General features: G+C 36.0%; 2 protein-coding genes, 1 non-coding gene and 1 pseudogene across 3 annotated transcripts; 3 read left to right on the forward strand and 1 right to left on the reverse strand.

Moving 5' to 3' along the window:
• The first annotated feature begins 2,793 nt into the window (after nucleotides 1–2,793).
• On the forward strand, nucleotides 2,794–2,866 carry TRNAE-CUC (transfer RNA glutamic acid (anticodon CUC)). Its single transcript has one exon. It is a non-coding gene; the product is annotated as a tRNA-Glu (tRNA).
• A 193-nt stretch (nucleotides 2,867–3,059) lies between these two features.
• LOC140781087 (tetrahydroberberine oxidase-like) lies at nucleotides 3,060–4,871 on the forward strand. Its single transcript, XM_073126885.1, has one exon. The coding sequence runs from the start codon at nucleotides 3,115–3,117 to the stop codon at nucleotides 4,741–4,743; it is 1,629 nt and encodes a 542-aa protein (XP_072982986.1). The 5' UTR covers nucleotides 3,060–3,114; the 3' UTR covers nucleotides 4,744–4,871.
• A 1,903-nt stretch (nucleotides 4,872–6,774) lies between these two features.
• LOC140781394 (peroxidase P7-like) lies at nucleotides 6,775–14,977 on the reverse strand (annotated as a pseudogene).
• A 6,089-nt stretch (nucleotides 14,978–21,066) lies between these two features.
• Nucleotides 21,067–27,019, forward strand: LOC140781678 (shaggy-related protein kinase eta-like). The gene is made up of 12 exons (XM_073127771.1): nucleotides 21,067–21,329; nucleotides 22,141–22,230; nucleotides 22,315–22,374; nucleotides 22,455–22,727; nucleotides 22,799–22,873; nucleotides 22,967–23,023; nucleotides 24,307–24,447; nucleotides 24,555–24,605; nucleotides 24,682–24,777; nucleotides 25,521–25,604; nucleotides 25,759–25,860; nucleotides 26,529–27,019. Exons 1-12 carry the CDS (start codon nucleotides 21,240–21,242, stop codon nucleotides 26,622–26,624), a joined length of 1,215 nt encoding a protein of 404 aa, XP_072983872.1. The 5' UTR covers nucleotides 21,067–21,239; the 3' UTR covers nucleotides 26,625–27,019.
• Nucleotides 27,020–27,780: the final 761 nt, after the last annotated feature.

Genomic DNA, 27,780 nt, shown 5'->3' on the forward strand with positions numbered 1-27,780 from the left:
TTAAACTTTGTTGGATTTAAGTAAGTCAGATGTCATAATCTCTACTCGTTTCACCTTCTCATATCGTTATCTCATCTTGAATTTCGAGGCATCTTTCCTATCATATATTAGAAATATTCACATATATTTCTGAAATTTTAAAGCGACCAACAATTTATCCAACAAAAAACAAGGTTAGGTGGAGTCACTAGTCAGCCAAAGTACATCCCTTACATCCACACCACATAAATTTGTCGACTAACACAGATATAGTTATCAAACGCATGCAACAAATAATAGAAAGAAATCAATTCCAACTAAAAAACTTTACACGTACAGATCCACCACAACTACACCACGATGGATGTCCGTACGTATGCCTCGAAAACCGTGAGAGAATATATGTAGGCGTGGAAACAAGGACTTGAATTTTATCCGATTAGGGCACGGTGCCCGTTGGATTGATCTCTCCCAGCAGTGGCACATTCTTTTCCTTTTGTGTGTGTGTGTGTGTTAACGTCCATAAACATATGATTCTGGTTTAAAGTCCAGTTCAAAGATACAATCAGACCTAGTAGGTGGATTTGTCCAATCTTTTCTGATACAATTTGTTATTACTAGATTGGCTACACGTTCTAGGGGTAATAGACCAATTGATAAATGTAGTCTACACGTTGACAGCCTTCACGATAGGGAGGCAAACAACCAGGAATTGATGTCTTGATAAGATGCCATGAGCTTAAGGCCTTCAAGCACCGATAAGGCTTCCCCTATGTATGTGAAGACACTCACGAGAAGGCCCAACCACAACAACATTGCTTCCTCTTCGAGAAGCATCAACCAGAGATATGACTTCGCCACATACATGTAGGGGGAGAAGTAGACACGAGAGTTGGAGGGAATCAACAGGTTCAATGACACTAGAATTCAAGTCTGAGCCTGAGGTCAGACGCAAACCATACATGGGCAGAGTGATGGTCGTCGGAGGGTAGTGAACGACCAAGGGTGGTGGTCGATGACCGTATTGTAAGGTGACTGTTGGAGATAGGAGCTGGCTAGGATTTGAAAGGTTGGAATCTATGATATACTTCTAGAAAAAAAGGTTGAAATCTATGATATACTCCTAGAAAGATAAAATGATCTAACGAATAGCTAAACTCAGATTTCTTCTAATGATTCTATTCAATCCTTCTTATCAACACATAAATAGGTGTAAAAATTCTTAGCGAATCGGATCAACATACAGATTATTCGATTTATTTGAAATTTAAATAATAAGATAAAGCTAACTAATTAGCTTGACTAAAACATTTTTTTCTTATTTTTCTCAAATTAATCATTGGTTTCGCCGCAAATAGATTTCAAATTTAGAGAAATCTTAAACGTTGTAGATATAAAGGTTAGCAATTTTAAATAAAATCATAACCTACTAAGACTCTAACTTAATCAAATAAGCAAATAAAATAACTAGACTCAATCCATTGAGCCTAATGTCTCCTTGATATGATTTGATCTAACACAATTCACATTACATTATTATGAGTAGACACTTTGTATTTTAGAAAATTATATTTTATCACAAATTTTCAAAGGGCGAGATTGTTAGATTTTATTTTTACTAATATAATTAGCAAATTATATTTCAAAATATAATTTTTATTTATGTAATATCTCTAGATTTTAAGTATGAGTATATGCACATAACATTATGAGATGTTTGAAATGAAAGATTGAATTTAAAGTCAAAGTATTCAAAACGGTCTTGAAATCATCATTGAAATGCCCAAACGGTGTCATGATGGTTAAAATAGTATAAAAAATACCAAAGGCATAGAAAATAATAACTCGCATTCAACAAGTCTGCTCAATTGTTCGAACGGACCATCACGCGTTCGAACGTATTTTCTCGAGAAAGAAGAGAATAATAAGCATTTGAGCTCATTCGAATGGGACTTTTGAGCTGATTTGACTTAGATTTGGGCCTATCTCAATTTATTTTATCTATAAGAGAATCTGTGAAGAATCTTTGAAGAGATATTTATCTTATCTCCAAAAATATAAAATGGTTTAATCTAATCCTAGAAGTGAGAACCTTCAAGTATTAATTTGGAGATCATCTTTTAGAGGCCATTGAAGATCAATTCTCAGCTTTAAACGAAAAGTGCTCGATCATTCTCATCATAATGCATCTACATTCTATCTAAAAGAACTACATTTTGAAGGTCACTGAGACCTCAAAACTGAGATAGAAGAATCAACCTCAAGGATTACTGAGGTTTGAAAACCTATCATGGGAAGCAGTGTGTAGATCGACAAGCAAAGTTGGTATAGATTGAATTGTGGAAATCGACGAGTGATCTGTAAGCTTCTTATTAACTGTTGATCCAAGTTTCAATCCATTGTTCTTTACTCGGTTTCAAATTTTTTCACATAAAATTTTTTGTGTTTACGATTATTTTTTTCACACTTTATTTTTCATATATTATTATTATTGATAGTGTGTGATAGATTTTATCTTCTATAACATTTTATATATATTTTAATTAGTATCATAACATAATGAAATATTCAGGTAAATTTTATTTATTTTTTTGTTTTGGGAGAGGATGGAGAGATTTTTCACTAACTCCAACAATCCATCTCACAGCCTTCCTGAGACTTTCCATAAGATGCATATGATGGAATACTAAGGTCCACGAGCTGGAATAGCTTCTGCCATCATTCAAAAGGATTGGCAAGGGAAAGACGTGGCCTTAGGAACAAGTGGATAGGTGTAGTAGTCGACAAATAATGAAAGTTGTTAGAATCTCAAAATCCGTTGTAGTCTAGTTGGTTAGGATACTCGGCTCTCACCCGAGAGACCCGGGTTCAAGTCCCGGCAACGGAATGTGTGTTTTTGAACTTATTCCTACTGGCTCCTCTGAACTAGGGGAATATGCACATGATAATTGATCACAAATAAGATTTTCTCCATAATAGAAGTTAGGTCTGATTGCCAACCTAACCTAACCACCGATTGATTATTTTAATAATGAAAATGATTGTAACAAAGAATCTTCAATTCTTTGTCTCTTCTTTACCCTTATCTCAATCTATCTAACTTGGTTTGGGAGAAGCTAAGAAAGGTAGTAGAAGATGGCAACAGTCTCCATTCTCCATTTCCTTGTTCTCCTTCTACGCCTTTCAATCTCAACATCCTCTCCACAACAAGCCCATGAGAGCTTCCTCAACTGCCTCTCAATCCATCTCCCCGGTCACAACTTATCTCAACTCATATACACACCAAACACCCCTTCCTACTCCTCCCTCTTGCTGTCCTCCATCCAAAACCTCAGGTTCACCTCCTCGGCAAACCCTCTCCTCATCATATCTCCAGAGGACGCACTTGCAATCCAAGCGTCAGTCATCTGCTGCAAAAAACACAGCTTGCTGATAAGAATTCGCAGCGGGGGGCACGACTACGAAGGCCTTTCCTACCGCTCCGACGACGGAGACGGCCGCTTCGTTATGCTTGATCTTGCGAAACTGCGGTCCGTGAACGTAGACATACGGCGGAGTACTGCATGGGTGCAGTCTGGCGCCACTATTGGTGAATTATTTTACAAGATAGGTAAAAGTAGTAGGTATCATGGATTTCCAGCTGGCTCTTGCCCTACAGTCGCCATCGGCGGCCAGGTCAGCGGCGGCGGTCTCGGGAGATTGGCGAGGAAGTATGGAATGGCTGCAGACAGTGTCTTGGATGCTGAGTTAGTTGATGCAAATGGGAGGTTATTGGATAGAGCATCCATGGGGGAGGAACTCTTTTGGGCAATTAGAGGAGGGGGCGGAGCAAGCTTTGGGGTTATAATCTCATGGAATCTAGGACTCGTTGGAGTTCCTCACAATGTCACTGTTGTAACCTTGCACAAGACCAAGAAGAATGAAGCTATTCAACTTGTGTACAAGTGGCAGTACATTGCTCACAAGCTTCATGAGGATTTGTACCTCAAAGTTGATATAATATCTAAGCAGGGCAAAAAGAGGGGAGCAGAGGCAGTGTTCATCGCCTTGTTCCTTGGACGGTGCAGTGAGCTGCTCTACCATATGGAGAAGAGCTTTCCAGGGCTGGGTGTGGAGAGAGAAGACTGCAGGGAGATGAGCTGGATTGAGTCTGTAATATACTTTGCTGGCTATACAAATGGAGAGCCTATTGAGATCTTGGTAGATAGAAGCTTGCAGCCAAAGGAATACAACAAAGGTAAATCTGACTATGTTAAGGACCCAATTCCATTGAGAGAGTGGGAAGGAATATGGGAGATGTTTTCGAAGGAAGGAGCTGGGTCTATGTATTTGAATCCTCAAGGTGGGAGGATGAGTAGGATATCTGAGTCTGAGATCCCATACCCACATAGGCAGGGCAATTTGTACAATATCCAGTACTTGGTACGATGGAAGGAGAGTGGAGATGTGGCATCTAAGAAGCACTTGAGCTGGATTAGAGATATGTATAGGTATATGAGTCCTTATGTTAGTAAAAATCCCAGAGCTGCTTATATCAACTTCAGGGATCTTGATTTGGGCAAGAATGAGAAGGGCAATTCAAGCTACTCAAAAGCTCAGGTTTGGGGTCGGAAGTACTTCAAGGACAACTTTAGAAGGTTAGCCATGGTGAAGTCCAAAGTTGATCCAGATGAAGTTTTTTGGAATGAGCAGAGCATCCCACCATTCACTGAAAGGATTTATTTCAAGGAGTTGATGGCATACAATGGATCAGATACAACTTAGAATTGTTGAACCAAAAGAATTTTATAATTTTCTTCTTCTATACCCATGATGCACGCACTAAATGGTAAGCATTCACCAATATATCTGTAACATATTTTTACTTTTTTATTTTTATCTCTTTTTTGACATTCTCAAGGGACTATGCATAACACTATACACCAAGTTCAAGAGAACCGGAGATTTGCTTCAAATCTAGATAGAAGCAAAGATTGTTAATATATCCTATGCAGTCCTCACATGTCTAAAAATAGAATGAGACATCTTATCTTTAACCTACTTAGATTAGGCTTGTCACAATATCATGAATAAACCAATTCTAAATAGACACTTAAAATTTTTACTCAATGCTTATTAATTAGTAGGGACTAGAGATAAATAAAACATCACATCATTACAATATAAGATTTAAGTGGTTCATCTAAATTTGGGCTACATCCACGATCTACCGACAAGCATATTCACTATCAATAAAAAAAATCTTACAAATAAGAGATTAATCGAGGATGCTACAGAGCTTGTAAGCAAATGGCAGCTGGGAATGGAGAGAAGTGACTACAAAGAGATGAGTTGGATTCAGTCTATTTTTATACTACTTTTTCTTCTATGATGAGCACAAGCCTATGGAATTCCTTCTGGATAGAGCTTCCGAGACAAAGAACTTCTTCAAGGCCAAATTGGACTATGTTAGAGAACGGATTCCGGATCTTCAGGGGAAGGATTTGGAGAAGTTTCCTTGAAGAAGGGGAAGGAATTGTTATCATGGAACCATATGGGGGAAGATGAGCAACATTTCAGAGTCAGCAACGCCGTTTCCTCATAGGAACGGGATTTTGTACAACATCCAGTGTTTTGTAGAGTGGAAGGAGAATGGAATAGTGGCAGTCAACCATCATCGTAGTAAGTAGGGTTTTTTGATGGTCTAGGCTTCTAATGAAGAGGGTGTAGGGAGAAACAGAAGGGTTTAGGTAGAATAAGAGTTAGTGAAGTTAAATTGTTAATAGTTCAGGTTGGGATATATTGGTTTGGGTTATTGATTATTATTTAATAACTAATTACATATAGTATACGGTAAGCAGTCACTATCTGTTGACTGTTGTCATATCCGATATATTACTTATAAATATATTTGTATCAAGAATAGGTAGTAATTTTACATCTTTTATCATATTGGATTTGGATTCAGATGCAAGGCGGAATTAATCACGGAATTAATCAGTTAATCCAACCAGTTTTCTCCTTTATGTAGCAAAGTAATTACATAATAGGAAAATATTCAAATATAATTACATAATAGGAAAATATTCAAATAGCATCCTATACTTTTATTATTTATTATTAACATCTTATATTTTGAAGATTTAATAACTACAACCTTCATTTTTTTCCTATAGTTTCTATACAAAGTCCTACTATTACTTTGGTTGACTAAATTACCCTTAAAAAAATTAAAAATATTGACCCACTTTTTCACAGACATATTTCACCCTAGCCACCCCACAAAATAAAAAATATCTCACTAAAGAGTAATTTTTATATATTTTAGAAGCTACCTTTAGTATCTAATAAATTATTTTTTAGTTGATAACTATTTAAACCTTGTTGGATCTACTTAAGTCAGATGTCATAATCTCTACTCATTTACACCCTAAAGTTGACCTTCTCATATCGTTATCTTATCTTGAATTTCGAGGCATCTTTCCTACCATATATTAGAAATATTCACATATAATTCTGAAATTTTTAGTGACCAACAATTTCTCCAACAAAAATCAAGGTTTGGTGTCAGCCAAATTACATCCCATGCATCCAAACCACATAACTTTGTCAACTAATTATCAAATGCATGTAACAAATAATAGAAAGAATTCAATTCCAACTTAAAAACTCTACATGTACGGATCCTTTCATCCGCTTAAATACAACACAATTTTAAATTCCAAAAAAATATCAAACAAATTAACACAAATTGAGGGACATCACGAATTTCAAAGGTTTATTCCCTTGTACCATGCGCAATGGGAGTGGCTTTGATCAGTATCGTGATGAAAAATTCACACTCCTGCAGTTCGATCTTCTCGTTCCACTCCATCTAGTTGATGGACTAAGGTTTCCGACCTTAACCATGGCATTAGCAAAGTCATTAGCAAAGGCTGCAGGATTCCTACTATACAAGCGCACAAGCCAATCTGTAGGCCCGTTGTTGAACAGCTCCTGGTCAGAGTGGAGTAGCCCCTTCCGATTGATGAGGTTTTTATAGTAGGCGTTGTCGAAGCGGTTGGGGCTCGATGCATCTAGCGGAGCTAGATTGAAGTTTGGGCCGGAGCCCATAGGGCAAGTTTGTCGACGAAGAAAGGCGTATTTTCGGTCGATGTTGGCATCGTTGTAGATGCGGTTTCTGAAGATGCCGCATGCTGCTTGACCAATGGTGTGCGCGCCGGAGAGAGCGGTGAGGTCCCGTGCGTCAAGGCCCTTAGAGTCGAAGGCTGAGATTAAGGCTCCAATGCTGGAGTCGGGGCCGGGGATGTCCACATTTAGGCTTGCCGACGTTGAGTCTGTGCGACCTAATGGTACTGACCAACTTGGTCCTCCAAGCTGCAGCAGTTGATAACAATATATATTAGTTAAGTGTGCAACTCACAGCTGTGATCCTTACTATCTGTTTGCTATAAAACTTAATTTAGTTTTAAAAATTACTAGATAATAATTTATTTGGATAAATTTCAAAATATGATGCCCTGCCCTCTATAAAAAATAAAAGCCCTTATATATCTACATCTAAGTAGGAGTTATTAGGGTTATCTTATGAGACTCATAGTAGACTTTTGCTCTAGTAATTAACAAGAGATTTATACATAGTGGTCGATCCAAGAAGTATTATTATGAAGTAATTCATTCACTAACCAAGCGCACGCTGTCGCGGGCAGCAAGGGCGAGAATGTCAGCGCATGAAACTTGTCCTTTGCAAGCTGCTTCCACCCGCGATTTGATGGCGTCGATGACTTCATAGCCACGGACCGAAAGGTTCGGAGGCGCTCTCTTTTCACTGACCACTGGTCCATCGTCAAGAAGAAGAGAGGCATCACAACCCTAAAGTAATGAATAAAAAATATATATATGTGATTAGTATTTACTTAACAAAACATATATATATAAGATCAAGTATTCTAGAGGAGCTAAAGATGATGTTAAATTACATTTACAAAGCAGTCGTGGAAGAAGAGGAGAAGAATGGCAGCAGCCATGGATGGATTCCTAGAGGCAATTTGAGACATGACAGATGCCACGATGCTTTCTAAATTTGGGCAGCTGTTAGAGTAGAAGTTAGAAGACAACTGCCCATGAGCAGTGCAAGAGAGAAGAGAGAGGAGTACTGCAATAGTGAAGAAGCTTTTGGAGGAGAAGGCCATGGCTAGCTAGCTAGGAAGGCTTGGAGATTAATTGTTGGATGATGGAAGAGGCTTGCTCTGCCTTTTGTATATATAGTGATAAATATTTCTAAGATATGGAAATGAAACATGTGTTGATATTATCAATAGCCATGTAGTTACACCAAGTCTTTCTTTTGACTTCTTTGTTTTAATAAAGAAACGTATTATTATTCGTCGACCAAGGACTGAGAGATAAGATTGTTGGAAATTAAGAGGAAAAGAAGGTTTCATAGAGAATGAAAAAAAAGGGGAAGGAGAAATATTCAAAGGGGAAAAGAGAAATTAATTCGTACGTACGTTAAGCTTTTGTTAATTAAACAAAAAGGAGATTATAATTAGTCTCTTAATTTGGCTCGATTTTAAGTTATCATTTGTACTTTATACTTAAGTAACGATCACCCCTTCATATTTTAAGAATAAAGTAGTCTCTTCGTCATTATTTTCTCTCTCTCTCTCTCTTATGTGATCTATAAATCAAAATAAATTTCTTATTTCATTAAGTCAATTTATATCTCTTCATAATGTCAAGGACTTTTATGAAATATTGAATGAATACATAAAGATCGTGAAGATTTAGAAATAAAATATTGTCTCAAAGAATTCGCTAGTATATATATGGAATTAATCATTGCTCTACGACAACAACTATGTACCTTTAGCTTTATTGAAATTATTAGGGAAGAACGATTGACATGCATGGAATGTGTCAAACTTATTATTAAATATTTTTTAAAGGTGTCAAACTTATGGTAGCAAAATCTTTTGGTCCATTTAGGGAACTATTTATTAACTAATAGCTCAACTGTTTGTGCTAGTTTATCACATTTTAAATATATATTATCACCAAATTTGGTGATCTACCTAAGATTCAATGCATCTGTCATTATTATTGATATTTTTTAGCTCTCCTTTTCTTCTTTTTAAAATGATCTTATTTTATTTGCACTAATGGTCACAATCCAAATCATATTGCTTTAGATGTTTTGAAGTTTGAAACTACTTAGAGGTCAATAATGATGACTTGCCGACTTCAATTCTAGTGGCTCTTAATTCAATTGTTTGGCTTAATAAATTCTATTACTTAGATAAATTGTCTTAGCCCACCTTTGTCGCATTTTAAAGTGAAAAAATGAAATAAGATAATAATAATAAGTTATCCTCCTATATTATATATCAACCTTTATAAAAGCAAAATAAAAATTTTCCTTTAGGTAACCATAGTGCATGTAATGTAAATTTGTTGCATAATTAATTCTAAGATAAATAATAAATCTAGAAAATTTTACAAATCACACTCTATATTTTATTTATTTTATAATTCGCTTCTCGTGTTTGAGAATTTTATAATTTTATTCTTTATTTTTTATCTAATATCTTGGGTTAAGATGAAAGTACTAGCAAAAAAAATATATTTCATTACAATATACTATTTTTTATAAAGAAGAAGAGGACGAGGAGTAGTTAGAGCGGGAAGACGAAAGAAAAGCGGGGGTAGTGGCGAAGAATGAAGATGATGAAAGAGTATAAAGATGAGAATATTTTTGTAATTTATTTAACATCAGTTAGTTAAAATAATATTATGGTGTTGAAAAAAAACTACAAAGAAAAAAAGAATGCAAAATTCTGAAGTAAATCACAAAATGGATTAAATTCAATAAAATTACCTAGAATCTAATTAATCAAACCAAAAACATTTTTAAGTCATATGTTTTTACAATGAATGCCAATTAAATTAATTATAGATTCAAATACATTTAAATAAATTTTTTATGTTAATATAAAATTAAAATGGAAATAATATTTTAAAATTAAATTAGTGTATCCTAGATATATTAACTTTTGCTTATTTCAAAAGCAGAAGGATATCATCAGCTATGATTGTTTACGAGGCATTAAAAATAAAATATAAGATTGCATGATATATACCAAAATGCACGCTATATTTGATAAAATTTTACGCACATTATTAGACTTCCAATGTAGAAAGAACAGCATGGAGGAGACTTACGTATAAACTTGACTTCTTATGTCGTTATCTTAGTTTTTTATTATAATAATAAAAACGTTATCTTAGTTGTTAGGAGGCATCTTTCCTACCGTATATTAGAAGATTTTCACACATATCTCTGAAAATTTAAAGTCAAAATCAAATTTTCTAACAAAAGAAAAGAGTCAAGGATAGATGGAGTAAGGCAAAGTGCATCCCATGCATGCATGCATCCACACGAGATGACTCTGTCTGTCTGTCAACTAACAAAAAAATATAGTTATAGAGAGAATAATATAGAGGAAATTAAGTCTATTCCTTGGTATAAAATCTAAGATACAAAGAAATTGTAGATCATAGCTGTGTTGTTCATATTTAATCTTCGGTTGATCTCCTTCTTTACCATCTGCGACTCATAACCAAACAAGCAAATTATGGATGGTTCTAGAGTGCAAAGAGGGGCCAGCCTATATATAACAGTCGTAATAGTCGTAAGATTATTGAGTTGAAAATTCTGAATGTGGCCATAATAATGATCAAGCCAGAATACTTTAGACATAATATGCTCTAATATAATTATTATCCAAATCATGATAGTTTTATATCTTAATTAACATAGCCTTTATATCCTAAGTCATTGATTTATACTTGGAAGTTGTCGTTGAAGGAAAGTAATGTCTTCTGCATGTTATCACCTCCTTGAAATAAATTATTTGAGTGTAGAATTGATAGGTATACATATCATTAGAGCATATTGTAGGATTAAAAATCTAACCTCAAATAATTATTATGGAGGAAATTATTTATTGGTTGGTGATGACTTAGCTCAACGGTTTGGCTCGGTTAATAGTTCAGCGGTGCAGTTAGCTTGGAGGAGCAACTCGACAGACAGCTTAGAGCAATGTCTTAGTGGCATTTAGTTCGAAGTAATAATTAGGTGACGCACACAGTTTGAAGCATAGACTAGGTGGTTTAATATATTGGCTAAAGTTTGATAAGGGTTTAGTGCCTCTGTATCAAGGAAAAGTTGGTTCTTTGTGTAGCTCATATCTAACCCTCGGGCTCTTGAATGATAAAAGAAAAAGTATAGTGGAGTGCTCCGCTAGAACTAATTTGGAGTTCACAATGGGTTGGCTAACCTTTTAAAGTTGTCTTAGCACTTCCGACCCCGGATCCTCAGCCTTTGAGTAGCTTGATTTGCCCTCCTTATCCTTGCGCAATTCGAGATCCCAGTAGTTTATATAAGCAGCTCTAGGATTTTTACTAACATAAGGAGTCATATATATACATGCCTCTAATCCAACTCAAGTGCTTCTCAGATGCCAAATCTCCATTCTCCTCCCACGTTACCAAGTATTGGATCATGTACAATTTGCCCTACCTATGTGGGTATGGGATCTCTAACTCAGATATAACAAAGGAGGCCTCAATGAAAAGTGTGTTAAATAAATTAGAGAAAAATATTATGATAAAAAACATTAAGAATTGATTCTACTTAAAGAAGAAGTTATTTCAATTTTAATATAATAAGTGAATTCTAACGACGAAGCACTTGAATATCTTTAACAAATTGCTTACAGATCTATAAAATTTGGATGTGAAAATACTAAAGGAAAACAAGACATTGGTGTTATTATTTGCGATAAGAATCAACAATAAAAACACATAAAAAATAAAAGAAAAAAGATAAAAATAATTCGAGCAGACAAGACAATAAGATTTATATGATTCAGCTCTAGGCTACATTCATCAGGCATGCAACTGTTTTCTTTTTAGTATAATGTAGGACAAAATCGTACAAGTGATATCTACTCGAAAAACATCGAGTACAAATCTTGCTTAAAATCTAAACCAAAACTCGTATTCTACCCTCTCTTTAAATCCCCAAACCAGTAAATAAGAAAATCCAATAAAAATAAAATCATATTGTTCTGCCTCTTTTGAGCATAGCTTGTAGAATTACTAAGCATTACTTAGCCGCCACACTATTTTCTCTAAATCTTCTATTGGACTTGTCTAACTCATGAAAGAACCCACTCTTTTTTTTGCATGATCTTGTATTGTGGTTTGTGATTAGAAAGTAATTTTCTTGCTTATGAATTATTGTAGTTTATGGATTGTTGGATTGTTTAGATGATTCCCGGAATAAGAATAGAGTGTTCAAATCGTCTAGAAAATTTCAAACTCAGCAATGCCATTTCCACGTAGGAACGAGAATTTGTGCAACATCTAGTATTTGTAGAGCTAAAGGAGAATAGAACACTAGCAGCCAACTACTGTAGTAAGTAGGGTTTTGTGATGGTCTAGTCTTTTAATGAAGAGGGGGTAGGGAGAAACAGATGGATTATGGGGATGGTAAAAGTTAGTAAATTTGTTACATATTCAGGTTTGATATATTACTAAGTAATTATATATAATATATGGTAAACAATCACTATCTGATATCATATCACACAAATTACCCATAACTATATCAAAAATATATGCTAATTTAATTTACACCGTTATCCGGTGCGATTCTGATGCCACCTGGATAATTTCGCCTCTATAATCATCATAGATGTAGCAAAGTAGTTGAATAATAGAAAAATATTCAACTAGTTTACACTACATTTTTTTATTATTTTATTAACATCTTATATTTGAAGATTTGCTAAATACCTCCTACTATTTTTTTCAATAATTTCTATATAATGTTCTACCTACATTTACTTTGGTTGACATTATTAACTTTGATTCTGATTTAGTGTAAATTAAATTACTAAATTACTCTTTAAAAGTTTAAAATATTGACCCACCTTTTTAAAGACATATTTCACCCTAGGCCACCCACAAAATAAAAAATTTCTTTGTTAAATCTAACCACCATATCCTATCCCACTAAAGAGTAATTTTTATATATTTTCAAAGCTACTTTAGTGTTCTAGTAAAATATCTTTTAGTTGATACCCTTCTATTTAGACTTTCTTGGGTTTAATTAACTCAGATGTCATAATCCCCACTCATTTACATTATAAAATTGACCTTCTCATACCGTTTATATATCTTGGATATCACCATCTACATTAATCATTGTTAAGAGGCATCTTTCCTACCATATATTAGAGATCTTCACATATATTTCTGAAATTTTAAAAGTGACAAACGACTTCTCCAACAAAAATCAACGCTAGATTTAGTCAACCAAAGTACATCCCATGCATCCACACCACATCACTCTGTCAGCTAACACAAACATAGTCATCAATCGCATGTAACAAATAATAGAAAGAATTCAATTCCAACTTAAAAACTCTACACGTACGGATCCTTTCATCCGCTTAAGTACAACACCATTTTAAATTAAAAAAAATATCAAACAAATTAACATAAATTGAGGGACATCACAAATTTCAAGTTGGAAGTGGCTTTGATCAGTATCGTGATGAAAAATTCACACTCCTGCAGTTCGATCTTCTTGTTCCACTCCATCCAGTTGATGGACTAAGGTTTCCCACCTTAACCATGGCATTGGCAAAGTCATTGGCAAAGGCCGTAGGATTGCTACCGTACAACCGCACAAGCCAATCAGGCCCGTTGTTAAATAGCTCTTGGTCGGAGTGGAGCAGCCCTTCCTGGCCGATGAGGTTCTTGTAGTAGGCATTGTCGAAACGAGTGGGGCTCGACGTGTCTAGCGGAGCTAGGTTAAAGTTTAGGCCGGTACCCATAGGGCAGGTTTGCCGGCGAAGAAAGGCATAGTTCGGGTCGATATTAGCGTCGTTGTAAATGCGGTTTCTGAAGATGTTGCACGTCGCTTGTCCAATGGTGTGCGCACCGGAGAGAGCAGTAAGGTCTCGGGCATCAAGGCCTTTGTTGGCGAAAGCTGAGATTAGGTCTCCGATGTTGGAGTCGGGGCCGGGGAGGTCCACCTTCAGGCTTGCCGACGTTGAGTCTGTGCGGCCTAATGGTACTGACCAACTTGGTCCTCCAAGCTGCAGTAGTTGATAACAATATATATGTTAGTTAAGTGTGCAACTCACAGTTGTGATCCTTACTATCTGTGTGCTATAAATCTTAATTTAGTTTTAAAAATTACTAGCTAATAATTTATTTGGATAAATTTTAAAATATGATGCCCTGCCCTCTATAAAAAATAAAAGCCCTTATATATCTACCTCTGAGTAGGAGTTATTAGGGTTATCTTATGAGACTGATAGTAGACTTTTGCCCTAGTAATTAAGAAGAGATTTATACATAGTGGTCGACCCAAGAAGTATTATTATGAAGTAATTCATTCACTAACCAAGCTGACGCTGTCGCGGGCGGCAAGGGCGAGAATGTCGGCGCATGAAACCTGTCCTCTGCAAGCTGCTTCCACCCGCGATTTGATGGCATCGATGACTTCGTAGCCGCGAACCGAAAGGTTCGGAGGCGCTCTCTTTTCACTGACCACCGGTCCATCGTCAAGAAGAAGAGAGGCATCGCAACCCTAAGGTAATGAACAAAAATACCTGTGATCAATATTTACCTAACAAAACATATATATATATATATATATATATATATATATATATATATATATATATAGAAGAGTAAGTATTTAGGAGGAGCTAAAGATGATGCTAAATTACATTTACAAAGCAGTCATGGAAGTAAAGGCGAAGAATGGCAGCAGCCATGGATGGATCTGAAGAAGCAATTTGAGACATGACAGATGCCACGATACTTTCTAAATTTGGGCAGCTGTTAGAGTAGAAGTTAGAGACAACTGCCCATGTGTGCAAGAGAGAAGAGAGATGATTACTGCAATGGTGAAGAAGCTTTTGGAGAAGAAGGCCATGGCTAGCTAGCTAAGAAGGCTTAGAGATTAATTGTTGGATGATGGAAGAGACTTGCTCTGCCTATTCTATATATAGTGGCAAATGTTTCTAAGATATCGAAATGAAACATGTGTTCATATTATCAATACCCGTGTGGTTATACCAAGTCTTTCTTTTGACTTCTTTGTTTTAATAAAAATGTCTTATTAGTGGTCGATCGTGGATAGGGAAATTGGATTATAAGAAATTATGAGGGAAAGAAGGCTTGATAGAGAATGAATAAAAAAAAAAGGTATAGGAGAAAATTTCAAAGGGGAAAAGACGATGTCGTTGTACCAAATTAACTACGTGCATTAAGCTTTGCTTAATTATAGAAAGCATAAATTATAATTTTCAGTCTTGTTTGGCCTAATCTTTACTTACTCTTTATACGTCACTTTTTAAGAACAAATTAGTTTTTTTTTTTTCTCTCTTTTTAGGTTGTCCATAGATCAAAATAAACTTCTTGTTTCATTAAGCCAACCTTATTCTGTCTCTTTTGGACATTTGCGCGCTTGCATTAACGAAATTATAAGGGAAGAACGTTGACATGGAATGTGTCAAACTTGTGATAACATTGTCGTTGATTCATTTCTGAAACAATTTATTGACCAACAGCTCAACCTTTTGGTCTAGTTGATGATATTATAATTTATATCATCACCAAATCTGGTGCATTATTTTATTAGGGCAGTCTAACTGAGAGATGCATCTGTCACAATTTTATCGACATTTTTAGCTCTCCTTTTCTTCTTGCCATTTTTTAAAATGATCTAATTTTATTTGTCAAACGGTCACAATCTAAATCATATTGCTTTAGATGTTCAATGTTTCTAACTCCTTGAGCTCAAATATGATGACTTGACTTGCCGACTTCAATTCTTGTGGCTCCGAATTGAATTGCTTGGTTAAGTAATTCCACTACTTAGATGAATTGACATGGTTGTAGCATGTAAAAGTGAAAGAAAAGGAAACGAGGACGATAAGTTATCCTCCCTATGGTATATCTAACTAAATAATTATGTAGCATCTAATTTTTTTTTAATAGCTTCTGATTTTATGTGTGAATTCAACTAATTCTCAATGAGAATGAGAAGTAATAAAGGATAACTATTTAATTGTTCCATTCAAAGACAATATATGAATCCTCCTCCACTTAGTCAGTAATGATTTATTTGTTGAAAATCTCATCTAGTGCGAACTCATCTTGATAGGAACACGCATACTTTTACAAGGACATACCTAATTTTTTTTCTTCCTCTTTCAAACCCTTTGTGTATATACTCAATAGCATATTAGCATGATCATGTACAAACAAATTGTGGCATTAAGGGATTTGAGACTCCTTCAGAAACCCACGCTAATTTTGAGCCCCTTCACTACCCCCAATAACATCATAATGATAATCTTCTGGACAATACAATTACTTGTAAGAAAAGATTACAATCTAACTTGTTAAATTTATGAATCTTTTTCTTCAATCAATGATCCTCTTGTATAGGAGGCTAGAATCATAAGAAAACATAGAAGCCTACTTTATATTCAAAACTTTGAAATAGTAAAAATCTTTAAGATATGCCTTTGAATAAGTACCTTATTATTAGTGCTGCAGAATTTATTAACTTTTTAGGCACTGTGGAATGAATTGAAGTTAATGCTCTACTTTATTATAAGGATTGAAGATCTATACTAACGATAAATAAAGATTGAATGTAAGAATAAGTAAAAAAATAATAAATATGATAGTTTATGTCAAATAAAACTATTTTCTCGAGCATAACATAAAATGTTTTTCAGGTAAGATTTTAATATAAACGAGGAAGATTGAGATTGGATGATAACTACCTAATGGTATATGTACGGTATTAATTAAAATAAAAATAAGACATAATTCTACTTAGACAGTCTTGATTATCGTCCATTTCTTCTTCTTTTTTATAATAAAACGTCAGCAATTTACTTAAGTGTCATGCCATACCGTGGTATCCATGGTGTCAAAATACAAAATTCGTATACCCGGATTTGCAAGCTTACTCAGCTGCTTGGTCTGCTTTTTGAATAGTTTGCTCTACAGAATGTTCAGGGATACAAGACAAAAAAAAGTTACAATTTTCAATCAACGGTAAAAGTGTTCATGGAGCTATTATTTTTAATGTTGATCAATACAACTGAGTCTATATCCACGTCCATATGAGAGATACCGAGGCTCCTAATAGCATGAAGACCTTCTCTAAGAACATTTGCTTCTTTAGCGAGAGGTGTCTGAAATTGACTGTAGCGACTATCGGCCTGATGAGGAGCACAAGATGAAGCCTCCCCGCCAAGCTCGTTGGGGGCCTGAATACGACCCGTCAATGATGAGCTTGAGATGTCTATCGTGGGGTGGCGACCTACGAAAAGGGTGGCCGAGAGTGATTCTTTTTTGGGGACTAGGGGCGAGAATAGTCATATTCATAGGCGAGCGCTATTATCCTCTCGCATATAATGTTAGGGAGTTTCCTTACATTATTAAAACCTGTTTTCTGTTTCATCCATTTCAATTGGAGTATTTTTTTTTTCTTCATCTTTTCCATTTATGGGCATTAAAGGGGTCACATATTTCTAATAGTTTAGGTAGGCCTTAAGGGATTTATGTGTACTAAAGAAAAAAAGTTTAAAAAATATCTATCAGAAAATAAGCAATAATTTAGGAGTCTAACTGAATTATCCTAAAAATAAAATATAGAGAAATTTAACTATTATTGACATTTTATTATATGGATATTTATATCATTCCACAAGCTACATTTTGCTTAAAATTTCTCAAAAACATCCTTAGCTAATTGTTGTCTTAAACGGTAACAAAATAGATAATATTATATTACTTATAAAAATAAAAAACTTAAAATACCTCTTATTTGACTTTGATTTTCTTTAATCTTAAAAAATTTATTTAAGGTCATTTTGTATTTATAGTACTTTTGAAGAGTTTTAAGTGAAATACAGCCATATATATGTCAGAATAATAAATATCTATAAGATAGATTGTGAATGATAATAGAAATAAAATATAACATATTTTTAATAATTTTTCAAAAATATATGGTGTTTTAATTTTGTTTTCAAAATTGTTTGGTGATTAAAGACTCATACCGCCGACTCTCGTAACTTTCACTAGGGGTGTAAACGAGCTAGGCCTAGCTCGGCTCGGCTTGGCTCAAGAGTTATTTTTATGGCTTGAGCTTGGCTCGGACTCAATTCGAGTTGGAAAAGTTCAGCTCAGCTCGACTCAGGCCCAGCTAGATGAGTCTCAAGCTCGATGAGATAGCTTGTGGGCTAAATGGGTGAAGAGGATTTCAAACCATTAGCAGGAAAGATATTCACATACTTGGAGCCATAAGAAACCCCGTAAAGCACATTGTGGCCACCTTAGCCATAGGTAGGAGAATAGCATGCTTCACTGTGGCCAAAATGGATTCTCCTTCACCTCATTGCCCCTCTATCATGACAGATAGCATAGACTTCTCTATGACTCAATTATCATCATCAGAACCCCAAAGCCAAACAATAAAATTTCACCAGTTGCATTATGATCTATTCCAATAAGGTCAACAGAGATAAGCAGGAAATTGAGAACTAAGACTACCAAAAAATAAGGAAAAAAATAGTTCTCCAAATCCAAGCCCCTGAAAATCCAAAGAAGAGCATTGGAATTGAACTCATCAATTTCACAGTGGAGGAAGACACCACTGATTCGGCCGTCATCGACCAAGAACGCCACAACGATGAGGGGTCACCATTGGATGAGATCCCAACCTCGACAGGGGAGGTGATGGCATAGGTTTCGAAGGACGAGGAGAAAGGAGCGTAGGAGGTGATGGAATGGGTTTCACCGATTTGGATTTCGGTGATGAACTATGGTAAAGAGTGTTTGGCCGATGGGAACTTCGTGGGAATTAAGGTGTTTTTTTTTTGTACTCATACATATCATACTAACCATTAGATCTTAATGCAACGGTTATATATATATATATATATATATATATATATATATATATATATATTATACGAGTCTAATTGAGTGGAGCTTAATGCTGGGCTCAACTCGACTCATTTAGAGCTTGAGCCAAGCCCGCGAAACTCACGGCCCATAGGCTTTTTGACTGCCCTAACTTTTGTTCTCCCTATCTCTCTCTCCCAAATTTTAAAAAAAAAATGAGAAGAAAAAAAAACCATTCTTTAACTATCAGCAGTCCATGAGCAGCCTGGTCTAATTTGTACGGCCACATTAAGCATAAAGCTAAGCACGAAGATTTTCATTTCACATCACGGGTGATATTATATTTTTCGTCCCTAAATATCAAGTAACATACACACAAATAGATTGCTAACCATTTTGTGTCCTTATTTTGAATTTATTTCCATTGTTTTTTTCACTTTTTTAAAATATTAATAGTATAAAATGAATCAAATATTCCTATAACAATTAACAATTTAAGGGTCTAACATCATGCCTTTGTCTATAATTTTCTTTTTCTCTCTTTGCATGCATGGGAGACTGCTACCAACCAGGAAAACGTTACATCCAATAACAAAGCTAAAACATACTACAAGTTTAGAATAAATCCCAATCATCAAGATTCAAATCAGGTCAGTCAAAGATCCAGCCCGTACCCAATCACTCTTAATTGTTATATTAAAAGTTTGAATGAAATGTGGGGGGCCATCACCATCACCACAAGTAGAAGTAAGTGTAGTAGGACTAAGAAGGGACCATCAATTATTGCAAGCAATCCGGATGTTATACCGTCTCTAAAAGCATTACTCCTTCCGTGGGGCCCAGCTCTAGATGGACCGACTGCGTAACAGGCATTCATTTCTGCCCGGAAACCCGGAAATTTTTCTGGCCCATGGGAGGAGGAAAAGTATCAGCCGCACATTTGTGTTGGTCGGCGTGTTTGACCGCTCTGCCCCTCCTTCATTTTTGACCACTCGGCACTCACGCTTACCATATTATATACAAATTACACCCTATATTTTATAATTATTTTTTATTTATCTTCTGCCTTTATTTTGACTGTCGAATCAGCAGCGAGACTAATTTGTAGGAAAGTCTGCTCCAAATTTTAGTTCAGTCGAGGGTTTAATTTATAAACAGCAAACTTATAAGATATTTTACAACAAGCTTGCTACTATTTAGTAGGGTTTGAACGGAATTTAATTCAACGTCTTTATCTAACAGATTCTAACCTCTTAAATTATCGCAAAAGGCTATTTTGGTCGTTTCCCGAGCCTACCATGCGAAATAAAGTAAATGACTGGACTTACCAAAATACCCCTGGGATCCGGTCCAAAGTAATAGCCAGTGATACAGGTAGGACGCATGTGATGCGGTCCAACCAGGCCCCAATTATTTTATCGCCGGTCTCCTTGTCGGACACCTCCAATTCGAGGGGCATTTCGGGAATGTCGCAATTCACAACCATCTGCCTGGCGGTCACATCGCCACATCAGCACTCTTTCCAAATCTCATAATACACTCACTCACTATGTACGTCTATTCTACTTAAATGTATTCCTTAACTAGAACAAAGATTTTTATCGTCTTATTAAAATAATCTAATAACGGTAAGAATTTCCATCGAAGGTGATTGTAACTGGATAAGCGATAACATGGGGGCTTATTGATAAGAACAATAAGGTCACCTTTTCTATTATTTTAAGGATATATTTTTATGTTAAAAAAGAATAGCAAAAGTTTTACACTGCTTGTGGTGAAGTTATATTTACATGCTTTATCCAACAAGCTTTAGATTAATTATTAAAAGACATGCAGAACTCTTCAATAAAATAGGCGAGAATCACACTCCTAAGAGGAATATGAAATTGTCAAGAGTTTTAGATATCATTTATTATAAATATTTATTGCACTCTGGATAATATCATCACTTGGTGAGTCCTTTGCTGTGTGTTTGTGAAAGTGCACACTTTTTTATCATTTAGATGAAATAGTTAGTACAAATTTGCCGAGTAGAATATTCTACGCATCTCTAGTATTTTTATAGATTTCGAAACCTTTTTCTCTTAGATGTATGTAGTGTATGAATTATGATGGGCTTTAATTACTTTACGGTTGAAGTAGCGGCGTTGTTGGGAAGAAGAGTGGAGAGAGAAAGAGAGTGAGTAGAAAGAGAGAGAGAGAGAGAGAGAGAGAGAGAGAGAGAGAGAGAGAGAGAGAGAGAGAGAGAGACGAGATCGTTCCACATGGCGACGATGCCGATGGGAGCACCTCCGGCGGCGGAACCGGAGGCCATGAACATAGATCCTCGGCGCCAGGAGGCGCCGGAATCGAAGGTAGTTTTTTGGCCATCACCTTACTTTCCGGCGATCTTTGCCGGATTCCTGCGTTCGTGGGCTCGGATCTGGTGGAGGGGTTCACTCTTGTGGACGACGTGGTGTCAGTTTGGATTTTGCTTCTTTAGATCGCCAATTTACCTTCCAAAACTTAACGTTGTGTTTTGAATTTTTTTTTCGTTTTGTTTTCTTAAGGTGATCTTTTCCCGTATGCCGGTAATGTCTTGATTCGTGCACGTTCTTCCACTAGATCGGATTGTCAATCAGTATGTATGCTAGTTTTCCATTCTGGAAAGAAAAAGGCATCCTGATCTGTTTTGGTGATTTTTGAGCTCACGTTGTTTTCTTTCTTGTTTTGATCAGCTCTACTTTTAATCTTTGAAGTATTTCTCTATGGGTCTTTGGTGGAACTCAGGGTTCTGTTTGGTCCCTGCACTCCAGTTGCTGTTTGTCTTTTTATTTTATTTATTTTTTCCGTCAGTTGCTTGATGGGTAGGTTGATGCTTTATTCTCTTTCAATGCTTTATTCCCTAAAATGGATTTCATAGTCACTTTTCTCATCTTCTTTGTAAGCTATCTAAGCTGCTTGATCTTTCTCAAGAGGTTTTCTAGATCGTTTCTTGAAAGAATAAATGTGTTGGGACTGTTTATTGCTCTGGAATCTGCTGTTCCTACTTCTCCTGGAGCTGCATTATTAGGATTTTGCAAGGAGCTTTATTTGCAATGCTGGTAGTTTGGTTTTTAAAGTTAATACGGTGGATCTTACCTTGGCTGTTTATGTTTTATCTCACATTTGATGCCCTATCTGCAGCATGAAGCATCTCTTAATGAGGGAAATGATCCAGTCACTGGTCATATAATCTCCACCACTATCGGAGGAAAGAATGGTGAAGCCAAAACTGTGAGTTGTATGAATGTAAATTGCTTGTTTGGAAGATTAAAGTTATGTTATTTTTAATTTGTCATAAATTTCATGTCGTGTTAGACGATTAGCTACATGGCAGAACGCGTTGTGGGAACTGGATCTTTTGGGATTGTCTTCCAGGTACAAAACTAATTAATCTTATTGTATTTCCTTGAACAGCTATCTCTTTGGTGCATGACATTTTGGTTACTTGTGTGCAGGCCAAATGCTTGGAAACAGGGGAGACTGTGGCCATAAAGAAAGTTTTACAGGACAGGCGTTATAAGAATCGTGAGTTACAGTTGATGCGTTCAATGGATCATGCCAATGTCATATCTTTGAAACACTGCTTCTTCTCTACCACGAACAGAGATGAGCTTTTCCTTAATTTGGTGATGGAGTATGTTCCTGAGACACTGTATCGTGTTCTGAAGCATTACAACAATGTCAACCAAAGGATGCCACTAATTTACGTCAAGCTCTATACGTATCAGGTATTTCTTTTGTATTCTTGCATGGAAAAATGGTTATGAGGATGTAAGTGCTTATCTGAGTTTTTGTGCAGATATTTCGGGGGTTAGCTTATATTCATACCGTTCCTGGTGTCTGCCATAGAGATGTGAAGCCACAAAATCTTCTGGTATATCCTTTGTTAAAGTTATAATCTCATGTCAATTGATTTAGGCAAGGACATTCTATTTCTCATCATATTAGACCAATGGATGTTATACAGGTTGATCCTCTCACTCACCAACTCAAGCTCTGCGACTTTGGAAGTGCCAAAATTCTGGTATGTTGATGACATTTGAATTAAGCATGCAGAATCTTATGTACTCTATTCTAAAATGATTAGTTATGTACTTACTCTCTGATACTGCATAGTGTAATATAGGGACTAGGTAGATGCCTTACAATAGCGATTGCCTGCATTATTGGATAGCTGAGTTAATGCATAGAGAACTCCAAATAGGATGGTGTATCTACACCTTTACTGCAATTTCATAGTAATGATCATCCAAATTAGCTGGTTGGCTTGTTTTTACTTTTTACTTGTTGACAACCCGTACACGTCCTTGGCAAAAGTTGCACTAGATCTCATCTTTATCTTTCCTCTAGATTTCCTGTCACGTATTCAATGCCTCTTGCTAATATGATCACATTTTATATAAAAGCTATTTTTTTCCCTTGAAATGTAGCAATTATGCTATTTGTTCTTTTAGTGGAAACTGTCATGAATATCTGCTGGTGGCTCTTTTTGTTGCTTACAGTAGTGAGTTAGCATCATCTTCAATCATTAATAAACAGCTCATGCATAACCTTGTAATCAAGTTTCATTTTTCATTGAAGAAGCGTCCATCAGATGAGTCCTCTTGCCTCATTAATTTTTTATTTCGTATTTCTTCTTGAATGTAATGATAGAGAACAATGAGAGAATGAGAAACACCTTCTCTAGCACCATAATTAATTTTCTTCATATGAACTAATTGTCTTGTTGCCTAAAGCAGAAAATTTGCAATGCAAGATAGGAAAGAACTTTCTTATCTGAAGTTATCTTTGAGTTAGTGTTTGACACCTTCTCTAAGGTTCATCCTTTGTCTGACACCTCCTCTAAGGTGCATCATTGCACTAGATTTCTGTCATAAATCCGTCCTTGTTATTGGTGTAATTCCTCTTAGTACAACTACATCACGGAAGTGCAAATTCATTCTAAGCTTGTTGGCAATATTATACTCTCTTTTGGCGATTATAAGGAATTATAATGTTTGAAGTTTGTGGCCAAGGACTTGTTTGTAATGAGAGTAACTCTCAGAGGATATATTTGCTGAATGGTTGTACTATTTACACATAGGTGTTACTGTTAGCACAATTGGTGTAACTATATAAAAAATGTACTACTTTTGCTGCTTGAAATTTTGTTGCTCTCTTGGAAAGAGTTTTAACTGCGGTAGTCCATGTTCCAGCTCTAGTAGCATTGATATACCTCTTTCTTTTTGTACATGTTCTTGATTTTGGGTTTGTGCTTATCTTCTTATCTGCCTTTAATTTAGCTTGTGCATTGTACTACTATATCAGGTTAAGGGTGAAGCAAATATATCATACATATGCTCGCGCTATTACCGTGCTCCAGAACTAATATTTGGTGCAACTGAGTACACAACATCAATTGATATATGGTCAGCAGGATGTGTTCTTGCTGAGTTGCTTCTTGGTCTGGTTAGAATCTTTTCTCCTCTAGTCCTTGGTGTGCTTCTTCTAACAGATTTGGGAGAATTATTTTGAACCTATACTTATATTTCTGTTCTTTTCCACATTCTTATTAGCCACTATTTCCTGGAGAAAGTGCAGTCGATCAGCTCGTGGAGATAATAAAGGTGCTCTATGATACGACACATACACATTTTGTTCTACTCTAGATAGAAGTTAGATTGATGTAAGTTCCTCTTGCAGGTTCTTGGTACCCCAACACGTGAGGAGATCCGCTGCATGAACCCTAACTACACAGAGTTTAGGTTTCCTCAAATAAAAGCACATCCATGGCACAAGGTAGGAGGAAGATTTTCTTTTTGGCTTTTAAAAATCCTTTATTGCTGTCCTTGCCTTCCAACTGAGAATGCTCTATCAGCAAATGCAGTTCCAAGCTTTATATTAGGCACACATGAATTTGGCATTTCCTTTCAAATATTTTTGTCACATATTGCGAATATCTGATTGTAGTCGGTCATTACTCTAGATTGTATATAATACTTTCAAAGGGCCTAACAAGTTTTTGATCTAATAATCAACATTGCTATTATTGCTTCTTATGATGTCTTCTATCTTCAGAAGCAATCACACTTAATTAGTCAAGTAAATATATTATGTGTATGATCAACTAAGCAAATTGGAGAGATATTTACAATCGAATATTCCCAAATAATGAGGTGATCTAGTGTGTCTGGCAAAGAAAAGCTGATTTTGTCTTACAGAAAAGATGGTCATTGGTTTTATGCCCTATATTATGTTTAGTGGCTTCTAAACCCTTTCAGGAGAATTTTCTTAAGAGGAATGAAAAGACAAACAGATGTGGGTGGAAGCAGCATGCTAGTGCTTACATTGATAATCCTTTGTACTAAATAAAGACAAAGAAAAGGAAAAGAATACATATAGCTGTCCAAATAATTTTGAATAATTGTTTGGTTGTTGTTATTCTTGTTACCGGACAGCAGACATATATTTCTGGTTATTCTGATGTCACTCCTGATATGAGGCAGAGCTTTTTTAAATTTGTAACTGTTTGACTGATTCAGGTTTTCCACAAGCGAATGCCTCCGGAAGCAATAGATCTTGTGTCACGTCTTCTTCAATATTCTCCAAGTCTTCGTTGTACTGCTGTGGGTTTTCCCCCTCTTATGTGTAGCATCCCCTCTTTCCATAGAATATGATTGCTTGATGCTTGACTAATGATTTCTAAGTTACTACTTGGTTACAAGAGATGGCCCTTGGAGTGCTCCTTTATGCATTTAACAGTTAGTTTTCTAATTACAGCTTGAGGCATGTGCACATCCTTTCTTTGACGAATTACGAGAACCAAATGCACGGTTGCCAAATGGTCGTCCATTTCCTCCTCTTTTCAACTTCAAACAGGAAGTAAGTTTTTACCATTTTAAATACTCATTTTGTCCTTGAATCTTTTAGCCACTAAGCAGTTAGAACGTTAAACACTTATTCTTGTGAACTAACTACTTGCTAGTTGGTTCTGACTACTTTTTTCTTTGGAGTTTGATTTATTAGATTAGTCTGCATGTGTTGTATTTTATTGTAAAACAATGATATGCGCTCACTTTTTCACTTTTGAGCTAGTTGCACCCATTGCAGATGTCATTTCCTTCATTTCTTGCCCAAATGTCAGACCCAGTTCAATTTCTTCAGGGTCATTTTTCTTGTTGGCTCGTCTCTGTTCTCGTCTTTATAACCTGATACAATTCACAGTAACATCTGCAAATAGATTACTTGGTTGCCTGAGGTTTAGCAATTTATCCAAACAAATGTGCCTTGTTTTAATTACTGCTGACATGACCACTTGAGGTGCTTCCTCTGCAACTTCCCTCTTGCTATCTACTACTTTTCTCTTGGTTGGAGAGTAAAAATAAAGGATCAAAATTAGGGTTAGAGCATAAAATGGGCCATTATTAGTTGAGGTGATATCACGAGGCTTGCTTGAAATTATTATTATAGAAGTTCCTGTTAAGTTAAAATATCTTGCTTAATTGCTGCTGACTTGCTTGTGACATCTTCCCACTTCTGACCATTTGCAGTTAGCTGGTGCTTCACCGGAGCTTATTAACAAGCTGATACCAGAGCATGTGAGACGACAATGTGGTCTCAATTTCTTGCACCAGATTGGATCATAAAGAGCGCTCTGGTGGCTTGGACTCGTTCTTCATGATGCACCATGTGAAGTAGGGCAACCTACATATTCTCATGATTTAGAGCTTCTAGAATCTGATGATTCTGCCGTCGGTGGAAGCTGATCCAGTGCTGTTGATCGTTGGAAGGTGCCTAATTCCTAGTCGCGAAGAGCCATGTATATCACCTGACGATGAAGAAATGCTCGAGCAAAGTGTTCCATGGAAACTGGGGAATTGCAAGAGAAATAGGGCGCCTGTCTAAGATACTGAAGGAAGTTTAATCTCACCTGTCTTTTTTATTTTTGATATGTTAAGTATTGTTCATCGGTAGTGAGTGCTGTTGTATGTGTTTACTTTTCTATTGGTGTAAATGATCTCAGTCCAGAGTGTTGCACGCATGTACTTTCTCCTCCATACGAGCCTCTCCCTGCTGGCGGTGGTTTCTCCTCTCTTCCCTAGCGACTACGGGCGACGAGAGGCTGTCTCTGATGCTCCTCTTCTTTCTTCTCTCCTTTTTTTTCCTCCTTCCACCTTCTTCCTCTTTCTTTTCGATCTTTATCGTTGGTCTCATTCTTCCCTCCCCCACCCGCCTACCTCGCTGTAGTAGCCTCAGATCTTGTCACTATACTAAGAAGTTGTTTTGCTTTGCCTTTCTTAGTTTATGATGTTGTGTTATGGTGTGGTACATGTAAGTTTAAGGTTGGGTTTTCTATGATTTTGTGGAGCCATATGATGTCAATCTTCTTGTGCCTGCATTCTTTATCCATGTGGTACCGCTAATATTGGTTAAGAGAGAGGCTTGCTTATAAGATAGTCGTTTATCTCCTTCGCTCATTTCTTTGCATAAGTACTTATCTCAGTTGTTACTTGCTTCATGTTTAACTCTATTAGTTTGGAACCAACCAATTCTACTAGGTATTTTTTCTTCTAAAAAGGTTATGAAATTGATTCCAATTTTTAATAATTATTATGAAAAAGTCTATTTAATAGTTTGGCGGTTTAAAACTTAGACTAGATAATTTATTATATTTGATTAAAATTTAGTAGTTTTGTCTATTTGTACAGCTTGTTTTTTTAGCATCGCCTTAGCTATCTTTTTATTCTAATCTATCAAGCTGTAATTATACCAGTCTCCGGATATTCTTTGGAAAATAAAATA

Source organism: Typha latifolia, chromosome 2, assembly GCF_019914945.1.
Source record: "Typha latifolia isolate L0001 chromosome 2, TyphaL0001v2, whole genome shotgun sequence".
NCBI lineage: Eukaryota > Viridiplantae > Streptophyta > Magnoliopsida > Poales > Typhaceae > Typha > Typha latifolia.

What these genes read in the sequence shown, in the direction of transcription:
- LOC140781087 (XM_073126885.1), top strand. Translation starts at nt 3,115, where the DNA reads ATGGCAACAGTCTCCATTCTCCATTTCCTTGTTCTCCTTCTACGCCTT.
- LOC140781678 (XM_073127771.1), top strand. Translation starts at nt 21,240, where the DNA reads ATGGCGACGATGCCGATGGGAGCACCTCCGGCGGCGGAACCGGAGGCC. An exon ending in AGAATGGTGAAGCCAAAACT is followed by an intron (nt 22,231 to 22,314) that starts GTGAGTTGTATG and finishes ATGTCGTGTTAG; the next exon opens with ACGATTAGCTACATGGCAGA. An exon ending in TTTTCAACTTCAAACAGGAA is followed by an intron (nt 25,861 to 26,528) that starts GTAAGTTTTTAC and finishes GACCATTTGCAG; the next exon opens with TTAGCTGGTGCTTCACCGGA.